General features: G+C 39.0%; 1 protein-coding gene across 1 annotated transcript in view; it reads right to left on the bottom strand.

Moving 5' to 3' along the window:
- Nucleotides 1–2,378: 2,378 nt before the first annotated feature.
- The window catches only part of USP53 (ubiquitin specific peptidase 53), a 40,460-nt gene continuing 19,362 nt past the window's right edge, over nt 2,379–23,476 (bottom strand). Inside the window, exons 4-16 of the mRNA XM_066632561.1 lie at nt 22,322–22,456; nt 21,098–21,211; nt 20,933–21,015; nt 20,060–20,165; nt 19,057–19,203; nt 16,894–17,043; nt 16,260–16,431; nt 15,295–15,444; nt 12,979–13,125; nt 12,095–12,815; nt 8,984–9,060; nt 7,520–7,616; nt 2,379–6,660 (exon numbers count right to left, since the gene is read on the bottom strand). Coding sequence (XP_066488658.1) covers nt 5,670–6,660; nt 7,520–7,616; nt 8,984–9,060; nt 12,095–12,815; nt 12,979–13,125; nt 15,295–15,444; nt 16,260–16,431; nt 16,894–17,043; nt 19,057–19,203; nt 20,060–20,165; nt 20,933–21,015; nt 21,098–21,211; nt 22,322–22,456 — 3,090 coding nt within the window. The 3' untranslated portion in view covers nt 2,379–5,669. The remainder of the gene's footprint in view (nt 6,661–7,519; nt 7,617–8,983; nt 9,061–12,094; nt 12,816–12,978; nt 13,126–15,294; nt 15,445–16,259; nt 16,432–16,893; nt 17,044–19,056; nt 19,204–20,059; nt 20,166–20,932; nt 21,016–21,097; nt 21,212–22,321; nt 22,457–23,476) is intronic.

Here is a 23,476-nt window from a genome sequence, read left to right as displayed (position 1 = left end):
TCTTGCTTTTATATTGGTTTCAGTAAAGACCCACCCTATTTTCTGATGCTTGTAATTTTAGTGTTTTCCACCCAAAGTTTGACAGTTCCAAGGCCTGTACTACCTCCATAAGACATGATACTTGAAACATTTTATAGCCTGGACAAAAGGAACTAATTTTATGGGTAACTTAATCAGCACTGTCTATTCCTCTAAGGAAATCAGCATTCCCAGAACCTGAAATCCACTACCAGCCATTGTAGCCTGGTGCAGCTCTTCAGCTGAGTCACATCACTTTTTGAACAAGGACTTTTTAATCGGATGCAATTAGAGAATGGCATGAGGTGATAGTGTAGGGCAAAAGCCAGCCAGGATGGAGGAGCAGAGACTACCATACATAACTCATAAGTTTTTTAAAAATTATGCTTTAAAGTTGGCCCTGCAAACAAGGGATGACTTATACATAGGTCAATATGGTTAATAACTTCTAGAAGCAGTTACTACAAAATAGGAGGGGCAAAAGGAGAAATTTTACTTACCAGTAGTTCTGAGGCAGCAACAGAAAGCTATTTACCTTCTCCAAAGAGGAAGAGAAGTGAAGGCACTTATGGGAATTGTAGTCTGTATGAGGGCTGCTGCTATTGAAGTGCAGCACTGTACTCCACACAAAGCCTATAACCCCCTAAGTGTCGTCATCTCCCTTCCTGTTTGGAGATGTTAAAATGGCTCTTTTACTTTTGCTGCTGCCTCAGAATAATTCCTGGTAAGTTGTTTTCAATACTCCCATCAGAAACTACATGTATGTTCTTACACCCCCTGTGAAGCAGTCAAGGAACAGGAAGAGGATGTAGTGTTACATGTGGGAAACTCAATCACAAGGCAAGTGAAATGCTCAGGGTAGATACTGAACTAGATAGACCAATGGCATCACTAAAACAGCTTCCATATGATTATACTAACAGAACATAAATCTGTTAACATGTAACAGGCAGAAGTGATATAATGCAGGACCAGATATGACATGTAAAGCTATTTGGATGCAATAGGAATACTTTAACTCAGTGGTTCTCTAACCTTTTAGCAACAGGCCCTAATTTTTAAAATTACTCTAGCAGGACCCACTTACCTTTTACATAACTTTTAAAAAGTGATGCAGAAAAAAATTTACTTATTTGCTAAAAATTCAAACCATTTCTTGTAATGAGGGTAGCTCTAAGGAACAGCCTCAAGCTTGAGGGCTTAGTTATGTGACCCAGCCTTTACTTGTCCCACTACTTGCCATTGACTTTGGGGAAAAAACACACTTTTCTCCTTATATTTACACAAGCTTGCAAACTGCAGGAGCTCAGCTCTTTGCAGGGCAGTTAGCAGATATCTGATTTTTGAATAGCCTCAAGGCAATTATTTGATTTTTCAATCACCCTTGTTTTCACTGGAGGCTCTGCAGGACCCACCAAGACAGTTACAATGCAGGGTTTGAGAAACACTGCTTTAACTAATTGCCATGTTTAAGTAGGAGGCCCTGTATGCTATGTTGCCATCCTAATGTTTGAAAACTTTTGGATGACAATAGCAGCACTGTTCTGTCTTGGGGCTTTTTAACCGTTTGGGCAGGCAAGTTCCCTGGCAGTAGATAGCTTGCTCCAGTTACAATTTCATTTTCTACCTTTTCCAAAACAAACTTCCACTGAAGGGCCAGGCCCCTGCATAGCCACACATTTTGCCCAATGCTGCACCACAGGCATCTCCACATGCAGCAGGGCCAAGCATTGCTGTATATAGGTGACATCTTGCAACACTAAAATAATTTGTGCTATCAGACAGGATCAGAGTTGTTAGACCTCTATGGTAGTGAAAGTGTTTAGCATGAAAGCTACTTCAGATGGTCCAAGAAAAAAAACTTTAAATATGCACAGGCAGAGTGACAAGTTATAAACATCTGGATTTCAGAAGGGTTTTTGACAAGATTCTCTAACATGCAGGTGGACAAGGTGGGGGGGGGGGGAAAGAAGGCTAGATGATACTACTGTTACATAGACCCAGGGCTTATTGGCAGACCTTATGCAAGAGTGTTTGTAAATGTCACTCCTTCCTTGTGTTCAAGGAGTCAAGTGGAGTTCTTTTTTGGGCCTGGTGGTGTTCAGTATCTATAAAGATATTGGGGGAAAACCATGTAGCAGAAAGTTACTAAAGATTTTGTTAAAGGTAGTTTGGGATTGTGTCTGGCACAGGTTCCCAAGTGGAGAGGCTTTTTACCACTGAGTAGTATAAAGCTAACAGCACCACAACTGTCCTTCCATTGTAAAAAAAAGTAAGATTCTCTTCACTGAGAACGCTCATCAGTAAACAGGATAAAGAAGCCACACTTTATAGGTTAATTTTGTTTATGTGACAGTTGAAACAGAAATATGCAACTCTGGGTTCAAATTTTCTAAAAACAAAAATATAATTTACAAGACATGTTAATGCATTTAACATTACAAAAGTCATACAAATGTATAATTTGAAGGGAACAGTTACAAAAATAGGCACCTGTGGAGAAGTCAAAAATCAATGTCTGCACATATGCTAGCAAATATTAATCTATTTTAGAGTGCAAGGTCAGATAAAAATTGACCATCAGTTACAACTAAGCATTATCCGATAGCCACCGATCTGTACAAAAGGTAGTCTAAAAAGACTGAAAGAAATTTCTAAGCCCCTTAAAGGACATGTACACTTCAGAACACGATGCTAGTATTTAGCTACTTTAATATGCAGAATAAGTCAACTAGTTGTGCTCACTTTAGAAGGAAATTTACAAGTTAAACATTTTTCATTTGTACAGAAAGTGAACACTTGCTACGCACATTTTTAAAATGTAGTAATGCTCTTACATTAAGTCTTTCACATTTGTTAGTGTTTACATAAATACTGCAAATTCAAATACATGATTTCAGTAAGAGCTTTAAACAGTACTATACATTATTTACAGATTCCAGTACTTGTTACAATTCCACCTTTGCCTATGAAGGCTTTAAATTACATAATACCTGTCTGAGAAATGAAATAGAAAAGTTTAAATTTTAGAAAATCTTTTACACATTTAAAACTTTACATGGCTGTTTTTAGATGAAATTCTTTCTGTCCTACATTGGAGGAGGTGATCAGTCTCATTTACATTAATATAAATATGTACATGCTTTAAATAAAGCAATGCCATTTGCAGAAGAACTCTGAAGTACTACCGACTGGGAGGGAAGGAGGCAACAAGTTCCAAAGCAATTGCTGCAAGATATTTGGTTTGCTGCATATTGAAAAGTAACAAATCTTAGGTTAAGACACTGTCAACGTAAACACAAGGCCAGTTCAGACATTTAGTCCCCAGAAGCCTACAGGATAAGACTGAAAGGCTCAGAAAACCCCTACAAATAAATGCAGAATCTCACAATGCAATCACCATTTCTCCCCACAGTGAGGGAGCAGATAAGCCTGAGGCCCACTCCATCTCAGTGAGTAAAAGCCAAGGAATCATGTCTGAACAAGCCCACACTTTGGGCAACTATACTAGAATTGTCAGCATTTGGTTAACAGCACAAATTTGTATTCTGTACTTAATGTGACTACAGTGCAAGCATCTTATAAAGTGTTTTAAAGTATCAGCTATTACTATGCTTAGAACAAAAAGGCAATATTTCATCTTTTTCCCAGAACCATTATACTCACAGGCCTTTAGCAAACTTTTATTAAAAAATGATTAAAGGAGTATTGTGCCATAAAATTCATTTTTCTTACAATATCTAGGGGACAATTCAATTTAAAGCTTCTTTGAAAGAAATTACTACAGAGGAGCTGATGGATCCCATTATAGGAGCTCCTGAGGAATATTTTGTCTTGTGGCCCACTGATACATTTTAAATAAGACATTAGGAAAACAAAGCAATATTTTCCATACATGCAGAGATCTGTAAGTACTGTTTTCTGTAGTAATATAAAAATATATCATTTATACAATTAATGATATGAAAATTTTTCCTGCAGCACAAAGATAGTCCCCCAAAACCCTATTGCATACAAGTGCTGTGCACAATTTGCAGTATATGCTGTGTGGAACACCAACTATTGCTGTTTGAAGTTCAGCTACCATTTTATATATTAAAATAAATTCTAACTCACGCATTAAGGCATTATTTCAAATTCCCAGGATGAAAGAACTCAAGATACATTTTAATTTCTGACTAAAGCATTTCTGTTATATTTCTGATAATATTGTACCATTCTAAGTATAGTTCTGATATCAGCATATCCCTTCAGCACTGAAAGGATTTCTGGTTAAGCTAAAACAGGAATTTCAGAATGAGCCTATAACAAGAAAAACTTCTACCTTTTACTAGTGTAACAAGGCAAAGTAGTAATGTTCTTTATTACAACTACTATCGCTAATTAAGAGTACCTGAATATAAGGGAAAGTCAATATCACTCCCATTAAAAGCACTTCACTTTCACGATCTTAAAAAGAACTCTAGATAGGATTCCTATGCAGAGCCAGTACTTTAAAGTGTTGTCAGAAATGTTCTCTCCTCCCTTTAACTGCTTACAGCTCATTAGCCAGAGTCACTCTTCCCTTAGGTAAGTCCATATACTGATAACTGTATAGACATTGTAGCATACCCTAAAGTGATCAGCCAACAGGCAATTTACACAGCTACATCATAGGGCTGTGGACAAGAGAAAAGCTTTACAAGTCAAATATAGCAGCATACACTGCCTATCCCTGAAAGACACACTTCCCTTGGTTTATGGACATTAAGGGCTGATTCTTACATGCAATAAGAATTTCACACAGGGAATTTGTCTGAAATTGCCCCATCATTCTCTGTTGTGGAAGTGTAGGTAAGGGATACAATTTTCATGAGGGAGCAAACATTCCAAGTGAAACCTAAGGTGTTGTAGGCCTCCTATGAGAATTATACTACTTCACGTATCTTTTTGATAAATTTACAAGCATTCACAAAATCGGATAAGAGGAGAAATCCTAAAAATGCTTCATTCTTGGTTTGTTAAGTCTTGGCAGTAAATGTTACGGGTTGGATTCAACCCCCCGCCCCCCAATTCCATTCATGTGAAAGATTCTTCAACATTTAGAAATCTTGAGAACACTCAAGGTTATTAAAGTATGAACAGTTATATTTAAAGTTTCCTGAATACATAAACAAAGTGGTGTTTGAATATTAAAGAATACATGATTTTTGATACATCTATAGAAAGTATCTTAAAATATAATGAACTGGTCTGTTTTCATAATTGTTTGAAGGAGGAAGGGTGGCATTTCACACTGATCAGTAAAGTCACCTTGACAAGAGGTTTTAAACCAAGTAGTGTTAAAAGAAGCAGCATTAAATTAGTTGCCAAAGCAAGGTATTCCTAGCTATCAAATGAATACAAATTTAAAGGGGACCTCTTGATACTTCAAAATGTAACAGTTCTGGCTGAATAATTTTGGTATTAGTTTATAATAGGTGCAAGCATTGTTCAAGCAGCATGATAACTCCATGAGCACAGGACCCAAAGTCTTTGCAACTTTTCTGAACGTACAAGCATGTAAAAAACACTCTGATAGCTGTAACTTCTGAACAAAGAACAGGTAAGGTACAAAGACCTAGACATTGCATCAGGTTGTACATCCAAGGATATATTCTCATTTACTCGTTCTACCTACTACAGTGCACATTTCCAATGTTAGGTTTATGTCTCTGTTCAGCTGTGGAATTACTTGAAGTATTGTGGTATGACATGTTTACCTGCATTCCAGTCGATGGCAGAGATGTCTCTTTATTCATCACACTAGTATCTGCAAAATACAGCTTGGGTCTCTGGTGGTATTTCATTCTATACGTATCAGTCATACAGTTATCAACAGAAAAATAAGTAGTAAGAGATACAATATCATTTGCATTTGCATCCATAGAGCTAGTGCTTGGTACCATGGGGCAAGTCCCCTTATTTGCAGGAATACTGGATACACCCCACGAATCATTCACTGATAAACCTAATGGAAAATCTGTCTTGGAGGACTCTTTTCCGGGAAATGTTGTTTTAAGCCTTTCTTCATCTGCAAATGGACTTGCTTCAGGAGTAGTTTTTGAAGTAATACTTGCAACATGCCTTTCAGTATTTGAGGGATTAGTGCACAGTACTTCTGTTGATTTAAAACTCACAGTGGATTCCTGTTCTAATCCATGCAAACTACTCAGAGCATATTTCTTTGGCGGTAGAGGAGGAGGAAGATTTTGGTAAATTGCTTCTGATGTATCATCTGTCCTGCCACCATAACACTGAATTTTACAGTCAGCTGATAATGCTGATTCAGTATATGACGGATTGCATATATTCTGTTGTAAGAAGAATGCAAGTGCTGGCCTTGATCTAACTGTCTTTGCATGAGGCAAACGGGAGGAGAGAGATTCACTGTTCTGAACCTTTTCAGACATCACTAAGCTCTCACCATTGTAAGAGCAAGCTGAACTGTCAGCATTGTGTACTGGTATGTTGGATTCATCAAGTATATCTTCATTAGGCCATTGTACAGAGCTTTGCTCACTTAATGCACAGTTCTTCATTTCTCTCTCCATGTGGTCTTTCAAAGTGGTCTGTAGCGTTAAGGAAGGGACAAACTTCTTATTGCAGTCAGGAATGTCAGTCCTACAACACAAAAAAATTATAAAATAATGAAAAACAAAGTACGTCTGACCTAAGCACACTTTAAATCTGCAATCCAATCATACCTGACATCGATAATGGATATATTGTGTACTTCAATTATTCTGGTTGATCTGTGCACTTTAAAGGGCCAAGTCACTTTTTAGCATTCTGTAACACAGTGTGTCCAAGAAAAAGAAACTAAGATAGGCTACGCTGACGAAGAGGTGAGACTAGGAGAGGCAGCTGGTTGCCCTAAAAGGGATCCCATGGGGGAAGAAGTATAGACAAACTTGTATGCCCACTGTACCCACAAAATACACAAGCCTTCTACCCACACAGCTAGTTATCATGACAGACATGTTGCAAGTTTTAAATTCTCATATCACCAAGGAAGCCTTAGTGGTGACCACTCACCTAATTTCTCAAGGCTGAACCTTCTAAACAAGGTCTCTTTTGATAATTGTAGCATACAGGCAGGCTGATATGGGAGAAGATGGTGCTTCAGACATTCAGACTCTACATTGTTTAGGGCTTTATATGTCAACACCAAAACTTTGAAAAGTGTCCAGAAAGACTGAAAAATCAGTGCACATTTAAGTGTTGTGTTGAGTGATAAAATTACAGTTCTGAACTGAAGTTTCTGGCAGTTTTTCCAAAGTTCAATGTAGAGCACATTATATTAATCTAATTTGCCAGCTACCAAAACAAATGGACAAACTAGTCTTTCAGAATTGTAAGAATTCAGTTACAACACACACAGGACAGCAAGTCTGTCTCAAAATGACCTAAATCAATATGCTACCTGAAGACTTAGTTATTGCTATACTTAACTGCTTTAGACAGTATATTTAAAAGTTACCTTTTCAATGGAGGACTGTACATCTGCAGATGAGATGTTGATGGGAGATTATGAGGTCTGTAGTTTATATGGGTATTTACCTGGTCTTTCTTCAAGGCTGCAAAACAGTATTTACTTCAATACATTGCAATTTTTGTACACTGTTTAGAATTCACTGATGAGCTTTACAGTGCACTGCAGTATCAATCTTTATACACATGGGAAAAATTTTTAGCAATACCAGAAACAAAGACAACACGCAATTTTGAAAATAATCTTTTGCGTAGATGTCCATGTCAATACAGTTGAGTTTTCAAAAGCATGAAGCTGACATTTAAATGGCTGAGCTCCATGCAGAATGTGCTACAACAGTGTTTCTCAAAATGTGTGTTGGGACCCACTAGGTGAGTCACAAGCCAATTTTAGGTGGGTCCCCATTCATTTCAATGTTATTTTTAATCTATTAGACTTGATGCTACCATGGTATGTGACTGCATCTGGGGAAATGTGACAGACCTGTACATTTAACAAGCTACTATGTATATTCTTTTAACAATGATAGTAAATGGGACTTATTCCTGGGTAAGTGTGGGTAGGATTGCAGCCTAGGATTGTTAAAAATTTTCCTGATTGATGGTGTCACTTCCAGACATGACATCACATCCGGTGGGTCCTGACAGATTCTCATTCTAAAAAGTGGGTCCTGGTGCTTAATGTGCGAGAACCACTGTGCTACAATTTCAGTGCTGAGCTACCTAACTAAGTTGCTATGTGTTGCCATACAGGTATTAAACAGAAGGAGGCAGCAAATGCTTACAGGAAGCAACTGCAACATAGTATCAGTATGGCATGTGTTCAGAGCTGCTCACTGAGACCAGGAGATTTGTGCCTTCAGAATTCCAGCTAATTTAAAAATAGATGTGTTATTTTTCTCTTCTGCTGACATGGAGATCCAAGCATGGTTAACCAGAGACAGTCTAGTAGGAATTTTGGCTCTAGGTTCTAGTAAGCCAAATATGGCAGATATTGGTCCTGCAAATCATGGGCTTCACAACTATTAACAAAGCATGAAAGCAGTAAAATATACTCTGGTCTGTTAAATTTAGAACTGATAGAGTTGTTATACTTTAAGGCTTTTAAACTTAACATAAATATAAAATTGTCCTGGAGGGGCCAATATAAGCTCACTATTTGAAACCAAGGAACAGCTATATTTTCCAAAAATATTTTGGAATACAAAATACTCGAAGATACAGTGGAAATTATTTCTAATCACAATTTTATATTAGGAAGCCACAACACATTTTCTTAAAATGACCACAAAGGAAAGACAATTTATTCTTAAAGGCATCACTACTTTTAGTACAATGTAGCTGCAGTACCAGCAACAGTCAATGACAGAGATAACCATCATATTTTTAATTAATGCAAAATGCCAATTTAAGTGTGTTCAATATATTTAAAAATAAAAGACTGAATTCTTACCATCTAAAGCATTTTTGTTCTGGTGGGAGGTAGACAGCAAGACACACCCAGAATATCTAACCGACAGATTCTGGTCACTATAAAAGAAAGTTTTTTTAAAAGTCAGAATAGACAAGGCCAGATGAAAAAAGGAATAGATTTCACTATACCAAAAGCATTAAGGAATATTTAACAAAAATGATTTTCTGTGTTCACCACACAGGAAGCATCAAAGTAAAGTGGTTTTGTTAGAGACCAATCCAGAGGGACCTCTTAGTTCCCGTTTCTGCCCCACCACAACACAATCTTGCAAGCAGTCCACTTGCATCAGAACTCAAACTGCCAAGGCAGAAGCACCAACACAATGCCTCTGAAGAAGCAGATTAGAAGAGGCAAGCCAAATGAGTCTTTCCCCCTTCTCTTACTCTCCCCTGTATTCTTAACACAGCTGAAACAAATAGGTCAGATTTTGCTTTGAGCATCATTAAGCATTTGCAGGAGAGGACAAAGTGCTCAACTAATGTCAGGTGAATCTTGCAGATAAAATATACAAAGAGCATGTGACCATAACTCTCATTCCCACCCATGCAGTTGTAATATTTGTCTACCTGCTGCTGCTTCTTCAGCTGAACAGAGCGGCCCAATTTAGTAGAACCAGCAACTGCTGTGAGGATGAGTAGGGGAAGCAATAGTCACCAACCTCAAGGCACTCCTCATTATTGTTTTAATGATTCATTATATCATCATCATCATCATCATCATCATCATCATCATCATCAACTTTATTTATACCCCACCTTTTTCCCTGAAGTGACCCAAGGCAGCTTACAACAATGATTAAGAACACAAATTAAAAACAATTTAAAAAACAAGATAAAAAATATTAAAAACAGATATCTTAAAAACAGCAATCAGATAAGAAGTGTAAAAGAGCAGTTTATAAAAGGACCCAAGCCTGTAACCAGGTATTAAAAAGTTGTTTAAAAATTATAAAACCAGCACTTTGAATTGGGTCTGGAAATGAATGGGCAACCAGTGCAGCCACTGGAGAAGCTGTCCGACAAAGTCAAACTGCCTACCACCAGTAACTACACAGGCCACCACATTCTGCACTAATTGCAGTTTCCGAACCTTCTTCAAGGGCAGCCCCACACACAGCATTACAATAGTCTAACCTCCATGTCACTGTGGCTTGGATCACCGTGGCCAGGTCTGCACATCCAAGTACGGCTGCAGCTGGCGCACCAGCTGAAGCTGAGCAAACGTCCCCCTAGCCACAGCTGCCACCTGGGAATCCAGGAGCAGCTGAGAGTCCAGGCAGACCCCCAAGCCGCGAACCTGCTCCTTCAGGGGGAGTGCAACCCCATTCAGTGCAAGCCAATACTCCAGCACCGTCATCTAGGATTTCCTAACCAGGAGAACCTCTGTCTTATCTGGATTTAATTTCAGCTTGTTAACTCTCATCCAGATTCTCACTGCCCCCAGACAATGCTCTAGGACCTCAACTGCCACCCTGGAGTCTGGAGGAAAGGACAGAGCTGGGTGTCATCAGTATACTGATGGCACCCTACTCCAAATTCCCAGATGACCTCTCAGTGGTTTCATGTAGATGTTAAATAGTATGGGGGACAGAACTGAAATCTGTGACACCCCGCACCTCAAGGGCCAGGGTGGTGGTGTAGTGGTTTGAGAGGTGGACTCAGACCTCGAAGATCCAGGTTCAAATCCCCCCTTAGCCACAAAACTTCCTGGGTGACCTTGGGCCAGTCACTTTCTCTCAGCCTCACCTACCTCACAGGGTTGTTGTGAGGAAAAAAGGAGGGGGTACACCGCCCTGAGCTCTTTGGAGGAAGGGCGGTATAAAAATGTAATTAATAGTAATAGTAATAATAATAATAAGGGCCAGGGTGCTGGACAGGCATCCCCCAGCACCACCAACTGCGACTGATCCTCCAAGTAGGAGCAGAACCACCACAAAACAGTGTCTCCAACTCCCAGCTTGGCCAGTCGGCCCCGAAGAATACCATGGTTGATGGTACTGAAAGTTGCTGAGAGGTCCAGCAGGACCAACAGGGACGCACTCCCCCTGTCCAGTCCCCAGCGTAGGTCATCCACCAAGGTGGTTTCTATCCCAAAGCCTGGCCTGAAACCGCACTGAAAAGGATCCAGATAATCCAGGGTCTTCATACAAGACCCTCTGGAGTTGAGACGTCACCACCCGTTCAATCACCTTGCCCAGAAACAGAATGTTGGAGATTGGCCGGTAGTTGTCTAATACAGTGGAATCCAGAGAGGGCTTCTTCAGGAGGGGCCGAACCACCACCTGCTTCAAAGCAAGTGGTAGCATCCCCTCCATCAAAGAAGAGTTGACCACCCTCTCCGTCCATTCCGCCAGCCCCCCCCCCCCCCGGGCAGCTCTTATTAGCCAAGCTGGGCTAGAGTCAAGCAGGTAGACAGATGGCCTCACACTCCAAAGGAGTCTGTCCACATCCTCAGGCTGTACAAGCTGAAAAGAATCCCACGACACCAGACAAGCAGTTGCCAAGGGGACATCACCAGACCTTGTCACTGTGGCATCCAAGTCATGATGAATACGATCAATTTTATCTGTGAAATGTTTTGCGAACACATCACAGCAGCCGACCATGTGTTCTGCCTGGTCTACTGGGGGGGGCAGATGGGGGAGGCCTCATATTATTATTGTTATCAAAACCACTTTGATACTCTTGGCAGATGAGTGGAGAAAAATATAACTGTCTATGCAGACCACAGCTTTTTATATGGAAAGCAGCTCAGATTATTTTGTGCCTCCATTACAGAAATGTTAAGTAGAAAAGCAGTTCTGCTTATCAGACCCCCAGTTCTGTACTTCTTGCTCTCCCAAAATGTTTACTGCTAATGGAGGTTTTTTTTCCAAAAAATAAATAAATGCTAAACTGTCAATTATGGTTATACAAAATGGCATGAGTAGTTTTGAATCACTTCTTTAATCAAAAATAACTTATTGTACTATATTCCACATATGTTTCTTCAGTAAGATGGGGAAAGGTGTCAGATAGCACATTTCTAACTATACAAACTTATATTTTAATACACATATTTTTACAAGATGTTTATTTTTGCTATAATTACCTGCAAGAAACAGTTTCATTAACAGTGGTAGTGTTCACTGGGCTGGTTCCTTCAATGACTGGTGAATCCAGATTAGCAGATGCATTGCTGATATGATCACTGCTTTCATAACCAGACTCAGTCCTTTGTATCTGCCAACTGTCAGTATGAACATTTCTCTCTGTAAATCCTTTGCCTTTTTCCACATTTCCTTTCTCTTCTGAATCCAAGGAACTCCGACTTCCCACCTGTTTTGTTTCGTCTTCATAGATAGTCATTAAGCCTTTTTGACTTGGATTCTCTTTTGGGCAGTTTGAACTCTGATCCTTTTCATGTTTAGTTTTACTGCTTGCATTTAGCTTGGGTTTTGAATTATGCTCCTTTTTCTCAGTCTCGCTAAAGATGCTGTCTACATTTAGCGTTTCCCGCATGGGTTTCCAACCTCTGCTTCGACTTTTGCTACTGACGCTTCCTTTGTCTTTGGAATCTTGGCTACTATCCGTATCATAACAAGGGATGCCATCAGCCTTTACACGATTAATCTTCTCTCCATCAGGAAATCCATCCATTTTATTTGAACAAAACACCTGTGCAGTAGGCTTGATTGGATTGTGTACCTTCTCATGTCTGTACGGTCCTCTCCCCTGACTACCATACAAACGTTCATTAGAATGTTGCTTAAATCCATTTCCAGAAGGTGGTGACCCTGGCTTAAAATTGGTTCGGATTTCACCAGGCAGATCTATAAAACACACACACCAGTATTAATTTACTCATTTTAAAATTAAAGGTAATTTGTTATTCTCAACAGAACTTCAAAGCAAACATTCCAACAAAAACACGGGATTCTTTAACTCAGCGTGAAGGCAATAGGATTTTTCCCTTCTCAAAAAGAATGAAGTTACCTTTTTGTTTTCCAGACTCCCTCTTTGACCCTCTGTCTGCATCTTTTCTTAGAGAGGATGAAGAGTTTCTCATTTCAGCTACCTTTTGAGCACATTCTCTAGAAAGATCTTTTGCCTTCTCCTTTTGCTCACTATGCCCCAATTTACCTGCACAAATAGATGTTAGTATACATTGCATATTCAGAGCCATGGAAGTGACCAAAAGGCCATCTAGTCAAACCCTCCACCCTAGCACCACCAGACCAATATGACAAAGATTGCAACATGCACAGAGCAGATATGCTGCAAATAGTACCTGCTGTGTAAACAGCTTTAGGTCTCCCAAATAAGCCATGAGCTGTCTACATGGGATGGCCAAACCACCTCATCTTCAGGAAGTTACAAATTTCAAACAAGTATAATAGGCAAATTAACATCTGACACTAATATTTGCTAGTCATTTAATTAGGAAGTTAGATATTAAGGAATTTTCAGCAAATATTTTATTTGCTATATAAGTAACGTTTGCCTTTTAATCAGACTTATGTCAACACATTACTATATGTATGCAAGGATAAAGATTAGCCTCCAAAGTTAGAATCAACCAGTATGTGATCATTTTGCCCGCACATGCCCAATTTCTCATTCAGTGTACTGTTTAGCAATTCCTGTGCCAAACTTCCAAACTGCTTTTGACTCTCCTTCAGTTTAAAAAGTGGTTTCAGAATGCGATAGTGAACAGCTATATTCTGGGTTAATAAATTGAGCTGGAAGGCATTAGAAAATTGTTTTACAAGTCCCCCATCATAGTGAACTATTTTGAACATATTCTGATCCCACCAGATTAAATTTTCAAAAGGAGGAGCCAAGATGTTTGCTCAGTGGCAGGGCATGCTCATCCCAAATCAAAGATTTGGGACTATTTGGGCTTTGTATATAGTAGCTGGTTTTTGGAACTGGGGGAAGTTTCCAACCTTACCAATTACATCACCTCACTAACAAACTAAAACTAAATACATTCTGCCTGCCACCATGGGCTGGCTGTAAAACAGACATTATACAAGAGAGCCATTGTAGCATAGTGGCTAAGAGACTTAGGGCACAATCCTAACCAGGTCTACTCAGAAGTAAGTTCTAACCAACATTCCAGCACTGACATAAGTGTAATGCAACTCCAAGGTAAGGGAACAAACATTGCCTTACCTTGAAGATGTTAATTGCCTCCCAACTGCAGGACACAGCACAACTGCCACAGCTAAGCCAATGCTGGAAAGTTGGTTAGGATTGCGCCCAAGGGTCCAATCCTATCCAACTTTCCAGGGCAGATGAAGCCACAATGCAGGCCCAAGGTTGAGGAACACACATTTCCTTTCCTTGAGGCCTCCTGACTGCCGAACACCACCACAGGATACAGCACATGCCCCACTGGCATGACTGAATCAGCATTGGAGAGCTGGATTGGATTGGGCCTCGAGTTGCAAATCAGGACTTCTGATTCAAATCTTTGCCTCTGCCATACTAGGTGGCCTTAAGAAAGGGACTCTCTCAGCCTCTGCTGCAATATGGCAAAAGTTAAACTTTACAGGGTTGTTTTAAGGGCATCAATACATGTGAGGTATCCCAAAAATATTTTCATATAATTTTGTACACTGCAAAGATTGTGTCTGACAACTCCTGTACTCCTGATTTGCTATTTGGCTTCCGTCATATTTTAAAGGGTTGCCACATTCAGTAATCCACATTGCTTGCATTAGATGACTGCAATCATAACATTTTATAACATTAAAAATTAAAGAAATCAAATATAGGAAAATAATTATTTGCATAAATGTTAATCAAGGGGAAAAGATAAAGCAGGTAAGTCTGGTGAACAAGACTGAATTTGTGTATAATGCCAACAGACACCTTCTGCAGCCCTCCCCCACACTTCCAAAGTACTGTAAAAAGCAAAAAAACCACACACACTTCTGGTTTTTGTCATGAAACCGTGTGTGGTTTTTTTTTGCTTTTTACAGTACTTTGAGGCGCTGAGAGGGCTGCAGAGGGGGTCACATGCTCCCCAGACCCTTTGGGGAACTATAGTGATCCCTAGGTAAGTTAAAAAAAACTCTTTCCTACCTGGCAGTAACGCGATCATGCTGATCGCATTGCTGCTGATTTCTTGGCCACTCCCCTTTAGCTGGAATGGCCTTCCAGTTCCCTGGTGGATCGCAACCCACCAGTTAGAGAACCACTGCTGTAATCTGTAATGGGTCATCATTTAAAAACCCATGAAAACTATGTAAAGCCATGAAATAACATAGCTATAAAAGAATTAAATATTTACAAGACACATACCAGACCCTCTTCCAACACTTGCTTGAATATGGTTTCTACTGAAGGCTGAGTTTTCTGGCTGAAATTTTTTATTGCTCTTCTGAGCAGCAGATTCTCCAAACCCATTTTCTCTCGTGTGATCTGACTTTGGCAAGGTAGGCTTTTCAAATCCTAGGATAGGCAATGTTGAACAATACTCACTTGAAAACAGAAAGCTTATGTATTTTCTAACTTTGGTCTCAAGAAACTTTGGTTTCAAATCAAGTGTAATACGTTGAAAAGGAGTGTTAGCAGAAATATATGAAGTCACCCAACAGTGCTTTATCCAATTTAAGGTTAAACCCAAGAATATTAAAGCCCTAACCAGAAACTCTCCAAAACCAATCCAACTTCCCCTTCCCTAAATCAAGACAAGCCTTCAAACTACACATCCATGTCACACAGGGCCTCTCTCCTCCCACTTTCTTTCATTTTAATGGGAATTTACAGCAAGACTCTCTCATTTCCTGTAATAAATGCAGTACCCTCCACTATACCATCCCATCTGAAACATTAAAAGCTCCCAGATCCAGCTTTCTATCCCTTTCCCCTTCCAATTTTCCTCTCTCCTTCTACTCAACAGTTTTATAGTTAAGTCTAAGTTACTTCTACCTCAGAAATTTTGATCCTCATGGCAAGTTTCCCATTCTCTTGCTTTATCAATTAGCAGGACTTATTGCATTAATCAGTTCCATCACATAGAAAGTTTTCCTGTGAATGCTACGGAAGTGGATCTGGGGTAAGGACACTCACTACATGATATCCAATCCAAAGTACCCAATTAGAGGATAGAGTCTAGATGACTTGCTGGTTCTGTCTTTTCAACACTGATCTCAGGAAATGCTATGTGCCTTAACTGACATCAACATAATCTGTCAACACACACACACACACACACACACACACACACACACACACACACACACACGAAGGAAGCTCTTTATTACCAAGTTCTTCTCCATTTCCTGCAGAAGCTTTATAATGTGACCAGTGAATTATCTGCCTAGGTGCATCTTCTGCTGAGACAGGCGTACCATCTGGATTTGCATAAAATAGCAGCAATGGCTGAAAGTGACACCGAATGCATTTCGACACCACATCTTTCCATTTTGTTCCAACCTAAAAAATAACCCAAAAGTTATTTTTCTCCAAATATAGTAGATATAGAAATGGTTGTTTACTTACAAGATAAATGCACAGTACTCTACAGACATTCAATAAATGTGAGCATCTTATTAAAGATATTCTTCAGACATGCAGCAAGAAAAGGATTACTTTTATGTCACATAAGGCATCTGCCCCCTTTTTTGCACTGAAGTTCAGAGAGATAGCAAATTCCCTCAGCGTTTTAAAGGAATAGCGGACATCTGTCATTTAAGTGCTTGCTCGTCAGAAAGTGTTCACACATTACAAAAATTTGGGCAATTTGTTTGATAGCTTTAAAATTTGATGTCAAAACTTTATATAATCACTCTCCTCCAGTTGCATAAGAAATCAAGGTGTTTACTTATAAGACTAATCAAGTAAGATTAGATTATATTACATATAAGACTAATCAAGTATCAGAACATTCACACTTACCTCTTTCACATTTGCATCATCAAACAACACCCATTTGGAACTCTTGGTATGAAAGGCAAAGGCACAGTAATGTTTGCTTGAGTAGCAAATCATCCCCACAAGATAAAGTTCACTATTTTTGGCATGTTCATCAGTTACCCTATAAAAAAGCTGTAAAAAGATGTTCAGTTAACAAGAACACTAGATTAAAAAGCATGAATTCCACAAAATGCAGTCAGTACTGTAATTGGGAGAGCAGGCATAAACTACAAATTTTCATGCTATTTCAGTGATCCTTTTACATTTAATATTTTCCCAAGTAATTAGCATTTTTATTAGCATTTTTCCCCTCACTACTCTATTTACTACATTTATTCTACTGGGTTCTACCAAAACATAGAAAAGAAAATTTAGCTGGGATGCACCATTTTCAAAAATTGTGCCGATATCAAAAACTTTATGTATTAGCTGGAACCTTTCTTCTCAATAGCTACAGACCAAATACTGACAGCACTGGCTCAATCTGCATAATCAACATTCACACTCATTATATAGTGAAGCATTGTTTAGAATCAGACTCTTACTGGCCTGAATCATGGCATCTGTCATTCTCAGACTAAGTGCTTACTAAGGGTTGTATTCTAAGAACTTCTTGTATGAATTTATGCGAGGAAAAAGTTTAACTTTTCAGACGCTTTTAATAGAGGGTCCCCATTCCCTCTGAACATCCCCTTGAAGATCTGCTCCTAAGAAAATAAATTCCCTTGCATGAATAGAAATGCGTTTGTTTAAGTGTGTAGGGTACAACCCTATTTTATCAACAATGTAGCATTTTCCAATTGGATTTTTCTCTCCCTCTATATACATTTTAATATATACCTTAAAGATTTGAAATGTCCTCTAGTTAATTGCTGGAAAATACATAGGTTGTACCTCGATATTTAGCCAGTCAATGAAATAGACCTGTGGTTCCCAAACTATGCGCTGTGGCTCCCCAGGGGCGCCGTGGCTCCCCAGGGGCGCCATGGAAACCAGCCAGGGCAGCTGTGAAATCCTCGTGAACTCCCCCCTCCACACACACACAATGTATAGGATTGTAGTCCTAATGTAGGACTTTGTACAACCAATGGCCCAACTGTAACAACCAATGGCCCAGTAGGTCAAGGGAGCTAACAGTTTAAAAAGTTTGGAAACCAATGAAATATCATTATTAACAGTATTTATATACCACTTTTCAGTGAAAAGTTCACAAAGTGGTTTACAGAGAAAATCAAATATCTAAGGTTTCCCTGTCCCAAAAGGGCTCACAATCTAAAAAGATGCAAAAGAACACCAGCAGATAGCCACTAGAAAAGACACTGCTGGGGTGAGGAGGGCCAGTTACTCTCCCTCTACTAAATAAAAGAGGAGCACCCACTTGAAAAGTGCCTCTTACCCAGTTAGCAGGGGTTACCCAATTAACAGGGTTAATAGATTAATAAGGTGGTTCCCAAACTGTGCATCAGGACTCCACTGGTGGGTCATGACCCAATTTTTGGTGGGTTGCAAAGGGCCAGGCAGAACCTCCAATACAGGTAATTGCAAGATCAGATAATTGCCTCAAGCTCTGTGGCTATTTAAAAAAAAAAAAATCAGATAGCAGCTAATTGCCCTGCAAACAGCTGAGCTCCTGCAGTTTGCAAGCTTGTATAAACAGAGATAAACATATCTGATACCCCCTAATAAAGAGTGAAAAAAGAATATTTTTATGTTTTTTATTTGAAATAGGAAAGGTAAGAGAGCATTCATTAAAGTTCATTACGCTACTTAATTATGAGAAATGGATCAAATTTTTGTAAACAAACATTACCTGTAAGTAAATAATTTTTTTTTCTAGATCTCCTTTTTTAGAAGTCACGTAAACCTAGGTGGGTCCCAATAACAGTATAATGTTTAAAAGTGGGTCCCAATGTGAAAAAGTTTGGAAACCACTGGATTAATAGATTAAAAGAACTGTCCATCATTCATAAAGGCACTCATTTAAACAGGCAGCAAATTTTAACACTGTTAACATGCATTTCAAAATATTAAAAAATGCTTCCTAATGGAGAGCAAAACTAATCTAATCAATCCTCTAAAGCTTTTCAAAGGTGAGAAAAAGCAGAACAGTAATAACATTAAACAAGCAGAAATGTTTTCAGATACCCCTGGAAGATAAAGTTGCGTTGCTAGATTCCGGATGACATCTTCCGTCAGGTCAGAATGTTCTGAATCCCAGACTAAACCAATGGTGACAATTTCAGGGCAATTCATTAGAACACGACGGATTTTTATTTTTTGTCCACAGTTACTCTAGAAAAAAGGAAAAGATATAAATAGTAAAAACTACATATTTTGAAATTTGAGCTTTTCTTATTTTTACAGAATTCATTCAAACCGTTACAATACACATGTCTCCAGTGCACTCAAATGATGCCACTTTGTTTACTTACCATTTAGATCAAAGATAAACACTATACTAACAGCAATTATGCCATATTGAACCAAGTTTCCTGCTGTTATTCCCTATAATAGATTTCTAAAGAGACAGAGGTAGATTTATTACTGTTATTTAGTACTCTGATCATTGCTATTTGACAATCTTAGATGTTTCTATAATACTGTCAGGCAATGACAGAATGGGCAAGGACAATCACTGAAGGAAAAGAGTTATTTTTGTTACAACAAATTACAAGGTGTCCCAAATTAAAGGCTATTAAAGCATGCCACTGTGTTTTGTAAAACTAAAATGGGTTTTATTTATCTAGGTTACATCATTATCTTACTGAGGCCATTTAACATATAGGCAAAAATTGCTTTAAGGCCAAAATCTCCAAAGTGACCATGTCTATATGTGCAAATCTGAATGTATACATGGAAATACATTTTACGAATATAAATTCATTCATACATTGCACGAAATACAAACGGCACCCACATACAAAACTCAGCAGGGCACATTGAGACCGATGTTCTTACTTCATTTGGAGGCTAGAGACTCCAGATAGGGGAAAGGAAGAGAAAAGGGAGGGGAGAGGCAAAGAGAAGAACACTAGCGACCATCACTCATATCCCACTTTCTAAACTCTGCACTGACAATGAACAGTGTTCAGCTTTATCATCCCCACAGAAAATTTTTTTGCCCAAAGACTTTTTTTAAAGAACTTACAGGACAGTTCCTGTAGTCATCAGTAGTATTTGCAGCCTGAAGCAGTTCCGCGAACATTTCAGGCTTCGGTCGCTCATGCCTTCCCAACATTCGATCAACTTCATTGCTGTAAAGAAGAATCAGTAACTTTTCAACTTGGCAGTAAACAGTATTTTCAGCTATTTTGACAATGTATTTTCCACAGAATCCTATGAACTGTACATAAGTCAACAAATATTAAACCAATAATCAGGCATGACTTATTTGACAATGTACTTGTCTTTAAAACCCTGAATTGTAAAAACAGACAGTGGCCCCTCAGTTTCTGCAGGGGATCTGGCCCAAGACTCCTGTGGATACAAACTGCACAGCTGAAACTGCAGCTGAAGGGCCTCAGAGGACATCCCAGAAGTGATTGGAAGTGACTTCTGGTAGTGTCTGGGACGCCTTCTGAGGCGTGGGGAGGTTGTGTGTCCCCCTCCACACATCTCAGAACAACTCCAAAAGGCACTTCCAGTCATGTCCGGGAGGTCTCCAAGGACCTCCTGCTGTGGGCTTGGCATCCACAGATACTGAAATTCAAAGATGCCAAGCCCCCAGATAAGGAGGGCCCACTGTACCTAGAACAAGAAAATTGGTTTTGCCAAAGTAGCATAAAAATTAATTCAGTTTAACTTGAATGTTTGTATTTCAAATGTGATGGTAATCTAGTGCTTGAAGATTTTTTAGCTTCTTGCCCATCCATTTTCATTCTGACATTCAACAGATCCACTGAAATCTGTACTTCACTATTCCTTAGAATTCACTATAAGAACTTATTCTTACTGTGAAGAAGACAAGAACAAAACAAAGGGAGCAGAGAAGAATAAAGAAGCAGAGAATAAGGACACGTACCACAAGGCGGTTGTTGAAATGTAACGCACAAATTCCGTGAAAGGCAAAGGATCTGAAGATGCTCCACAACTGCGACACACACACTATAAGTAACAGAAAGGTTTCACTTTTACAGCTTTAGAAACTTTGAAATAAAATATGAAAGAAATACTAATAAAATCTAACCTGTTCATATAATGTCATAGCAAACTTCTGATGAGTAATGCAGGATTTAGAAGTGCACATATCTGTTTCATTGCTTGGCACTATGTGATAGTGAATCCTCTCAAGTATATTTTCCTAGACAAAAAATGAGCAATTTAAAAAAAAATTTATAGATTTATAAATCTATAGATTTATAGTTCTCAGTGTCAGCAGGGTAATCTTCCGTATGTAAAAGTTCTAACTAGAATGAAAATGGACTTTCTATACTCTTATGCCCACACTAAAGGGACTACACTCTCTTGCACCACTCTGGTGAAACATGGTTATAAGGAAAAGAGAAAGTCCTTCCTTCAATAACCCCTCCCCCCACAAGCCTCCCACACATTGCCATAATCATTTTACGTCATACAACAGTTACAGTTCTGTATAATTCCAAGTAACTGGCAGAAAATTTAACTCAGAACAATAACTGTTTTACGTCTTAGAAGGGTTCCATTTTCACCCTTCCCTTGCCTTATATTGATTTTTTTTTAAAGAAAAGACAACATTGATTTTAAGACTCTAAAGACTTCACAGCTGTAATTATCCAACTCTAATAGCCCTATGAGGTAGATTAAGCTATTTCACCAGGTGGAGATCTAAACATGGTTTTCCTAAATTTAGTTTAAATGCCACACTGGCCACAAAATATCAAGACAAACTTTAAAGCAGGGTTGGCAAACTTAAGGCCATGGGATGAATGCAGCCCCTGGAAGCTCTTTATCTGGCCCCTGTGAAAACTGGACTCCCAGAGTCACTTCTGTTGAGGCTCAAGAGATGGAAGGAAGCCTCAGAAGGCAAGGAATAATACAGGGGAAGGGGTAGACCAAAAAGGGTGAAAGAGGGAGATGCTGCTGAGGTGTTGGGAGAGCCCAATTATCAGGTAGGCATGACTTTGCAGACCATCTCCCAGTTACTGAGCTGCAAAGTGATTCTGTGGCAGAAACAGCTCGGCTAAAAGGGCAGCCTGCATAATAATTCGGATCTCCTATATCTTGAAAATATAATCAAGATCTGCAAACTGTCTCTTCTGTCATTTGCAGCTAATGAGTTTCTATGCAAGAACAGAATGCCTATTTCTGGTCATCGTCTCCTTACTGATGTCACTTCTGGTCCTCAACAGCACCATGAATGCTGTTCGGCCCACTGTATGAAATGAGTGACAACCCTGCTTTAAAGAAAAGGGTAACATATGTAAGTACTTACAAAACATTCTGCTGCATCATCCATGAGTCCAAGCTGAAACCGTTGCTCATCTTTAAAGCTTTCAGCCAAGGCATGTCTCATATTATGGGATGGAAGTGCTTTTTCTCGACTATGTTGGAATTGTGCAAATATTGTCTGGAAGTCAATAGTAGATTTAGTTAAATGTGTGTATGTATATTCATTGCTTAAATAGTAGAGCATATCTCAGTATTTTCTGGCAGTGGATTATTCAATTACAAGCAGTTTTTTTATGGTGAAGATCTTGAATAAAATATATTTAGATCAGTGGCACCACAAGGTGATGCAGACCGCACTGGGTGACACCCTCAAGTGGAGGGGTGACACCACTACTGGCAAAAATTGTGAAAATCTTGGTATTTTCAAATACTACCATGTTATATATCGTTTGATGGGTAATCCAATACAGAATGCAATTAAACAAACTGCATAAGAATACAGATATTTCATCAAAATTTATAGCCAAATAACCAGAAAGGAAAACATAACTGCCTTATGTAAAAAAAATGAATTTTCTTAACTCAAAACTAACAAACGAGACTGATTGTTCCAAGACCCAATAAGGTATTATTATGATACAGCACGAAACCAATAAGGTAATGGTATGAATCAGCTCTCATTTCAATGTATCAGAGCTAATATTAGAACTCTTATACAGCTGTGTGAGCATCAACAAGTTGGCCACTAGTTTTTTGTTGTGACTGATTTGTTGGGTGGCCTGTTAACGTTATTTATTTTAGTATATAAGTAAATGGGTACACCAACCCTAGTGATGCCACTGCATTTAGGTTGTGAGTTCGATACTATAATGTATTCTGTATGGTCTGATACGGGAGGAGGTCCATCATGAGGTGGCACAATGAGTTCTTGCACTGGATGATACAAAGCCTAGTGGCACCTCTGATTTAGATAAATGTCTGCTAGGAAGAAAACAAATCTAATTACTTGCTCTCTGTATGAAGGCATTTTCCTTTCTACAACATTTGAATTACATGTGAAGAAATGGATAGTGACTTGCAGCATGAGCAGTAAGAACGATTCTCTCAAGATGGCAGCAGCTCTTGGTATTGCTGCACTAGTGAGGAGAACACAAGAATAGTGGTCTGTTGGATCAGACCAAAGGTCTGACTAGTCTTG

The sequence above is a fragment of the Tiliqua scincoides genome, chromosome 6 (assembly GCF_035046505.1).
Source record: "Tiliqua scincoides isolate rTilSci1 chromosome 6, rTilSci1.hap2, whole genome shotgun sequence".
In the NCBI taxonomy this organism is placed as follows: Eukaryota; Metazoa; Chordata; class Lepidosauria; order Squamata; family Scincidae; genus Tiliqua; species Tiliqua scincoides.
Note: the sequence above shows the minus strand (reverse complement) of the source record. Positions and strands in the feature narration are given on the sequence as shown.